We start from the raw sequence: 1,850 nt of genomic DNA, 5'->3' as shown, positions 1-1,850 counted from the left end.
AAAAAAAAAAAAAAAAGCAAAAAATTAGCAAAAAATCCCCAAAAAAATCCAAAAAAATCCCCCAAAAAATCCCCAAAATTCACAAAAAAATCCCAAAAAATCCCCAAATGTCCCCAGATGTCCCCACCGGACGTAGAAGCCGCGTTTGGGGTCGCTGCGCAGGGAGGCGCTGCCGGAGCCGAGGCTGCTGCTCAGGAGCTGCTCCCGCAGGTCGTGGATCTTGGCCTCGAAGCGCCCGTACTCTGCAAAACGGGGATTTTGGGGTGAATTTCTGGGATTTTGGGAAAACTGGGAATTTTGGGATGGTTGGGATCATTGGGGCATCCAGGACATTGAGGGGATTTGGGGGAATTTGGGGAATTTTGGGATTTTTGGGGATATTTGGGGGATCTTGGCCTCGAAGCGCCTGTACTCTGCACAATGGGGATTTTGGGGTGAATTCCGGGGGTTTTGGGAAAATCGGGAATTTTGGGATCATTGGGATATTTGGGATAAAGGAGGGGATTTGGGGGATCCTTGGTGACCCCTGGGGACATTGGGGACACCGGTGTCACCTTCGGGCCGGTACTGGGCCACGATGGTCACTGGGGACACCCTTGGGGACCCTTGGGGACCCTTGGGGACACTGGGGACAGGGCTGTCACCTTTGGGCTGGCACTGGGCCACGATGGTCACTGGGGACACTCTGGGGACACTTGGGGACATTTGGGGACACCCCCATGGGTTTGGGGACATTGGGGACACTCCCATGGGGTTGGTGACCCTTGGGGACATCGGTGTCACCTTCAGGCTGGCACTGGGCCACGATGGTCACTGGGGACACCCTTGGTGACCCTTGGGGACACTTGGTGACCCTCAGGGACATTTGGGGACACTTGGGGACACTCCCATGGGGTTTGGTGACCCTTGGGGACATTCCCAGGAGGTTGGTGACCCTTGGTGACCCTTGGAGACATTTGGGGACACTGGGGACGGGGCTGTCACCTTCGGGCCGGTACTGGGCCACGATGGTCACCGACTGCCCGGCGTTCTTGAGCGCCAGCGCCGCCTGCTCGTGGGTGGCCCCGCGCAGATCGACGCCGTTCACCTGCGGGGACAGCGGGGACAGCTGGGGACACGCGCGGGTGGCACTTGGGGACGGGGTCGGTGCGGGGAAATGGGCGGAAAATGGGGAAAATTGGGGAAAATTGGGGAAAACTGGGGAAAATCGGGGGGAAATGGGGGAAAAGGACATTTGGGGACAGCTGGGGACACCCTGGGGACAATCTGGGGACAATCTGGGCACCTTGAGGTCACCTGAGGAGCCCTTCCCACGATGAGGATGATGATGGTGGCGACCAAAAAACCCAAAAAACCGCCCAAAAAACGTCCAAACTGCCCCATTCCTCCTCCCCTGCTGGTGTCCCCAAGTGCCACCAAGGGGTTGTGACACCCTGGGGACAATCTGAGCACCATGAGGGCACCTGGGGACCCCTTCCCATGCTGAGGATGATGATGGTGGCGACCAAAAAACCCAAAAAACTCCACAAAAACCCCAAAAAACGCCCAAACCGCCCCATTCCACCTCCTCCAGTGATGTCCCCAAGTGCCACCGGGGGTGTCCCCGGTGTCCCCAGGGCCACCCACCGAGAGGATCTGGTCGCCCTTGCGCAGCTCCCCGCTGAGGTCGGCCGGGCCCCCGGCGAGGATGAAGGAGATGAAGATCCCCTCGCCGTCCTCGCCGCCCACGATGTTGAACCCCAGCCCCGTGGAGCCGCGCGGGATCACGATGCGCCGCGGGTCCCTGGGGACGTTGGGGACGTTGGGGACATTTGGGGGGTTGGGGACATTGGAGGGGATTTGGGGGATTG

General features: G+C 59.2%; 1 protein-coding gene across 1 annotated transcript in view; it reads right to left on the bottom strand.

Moving 5' to 3' along the window:
• The window catches only part of LOC102036398 (disks large homolog 4-like), a gene marked incomplete at its 5' end in the record, with an annotated part of 19,108 nt that overhangs the window by 7,635 nt on the left and 9,623 nt on the right, over window positions 1–1,850 (bottom strand). The window contains 3 exons of the mRNA XM_031065714.1: window positions 128–242; window positions 985–1,087; window positions 1,627–1,807. Of these exons, the coding sequence (XP_030921574.1) occupies window positions 128–242; window positions 985–1,087; window positions 1,627–1,807 (399 nt within the window). The remainder of the gene's footprint in view (window positions 1–127; window positions 243–984; window positions 1,088–1,626; window positions 1,808–1,850) is intronic.

Source organism: Geospiza fortis, unplaced genomic scaffold (genome assembly GCF_000277835.1).
Source record: "Geospiza fortis unplaced genomic scaffold, GeoFor_1.0 scaffold1133, whole genome shotgun sequence".
In the NCBI taxonomy this organism is placed as follows: Eukaryota; Metazoa; Chordata; class Aves; order Passeriformes; family Thraupidae; genus Geospiza; species Geospiza fortis.
Note: the sequence above shows the minus strand (reverse complement) of the source record. Positions and strands in the feature narration are given on the sequence as shown.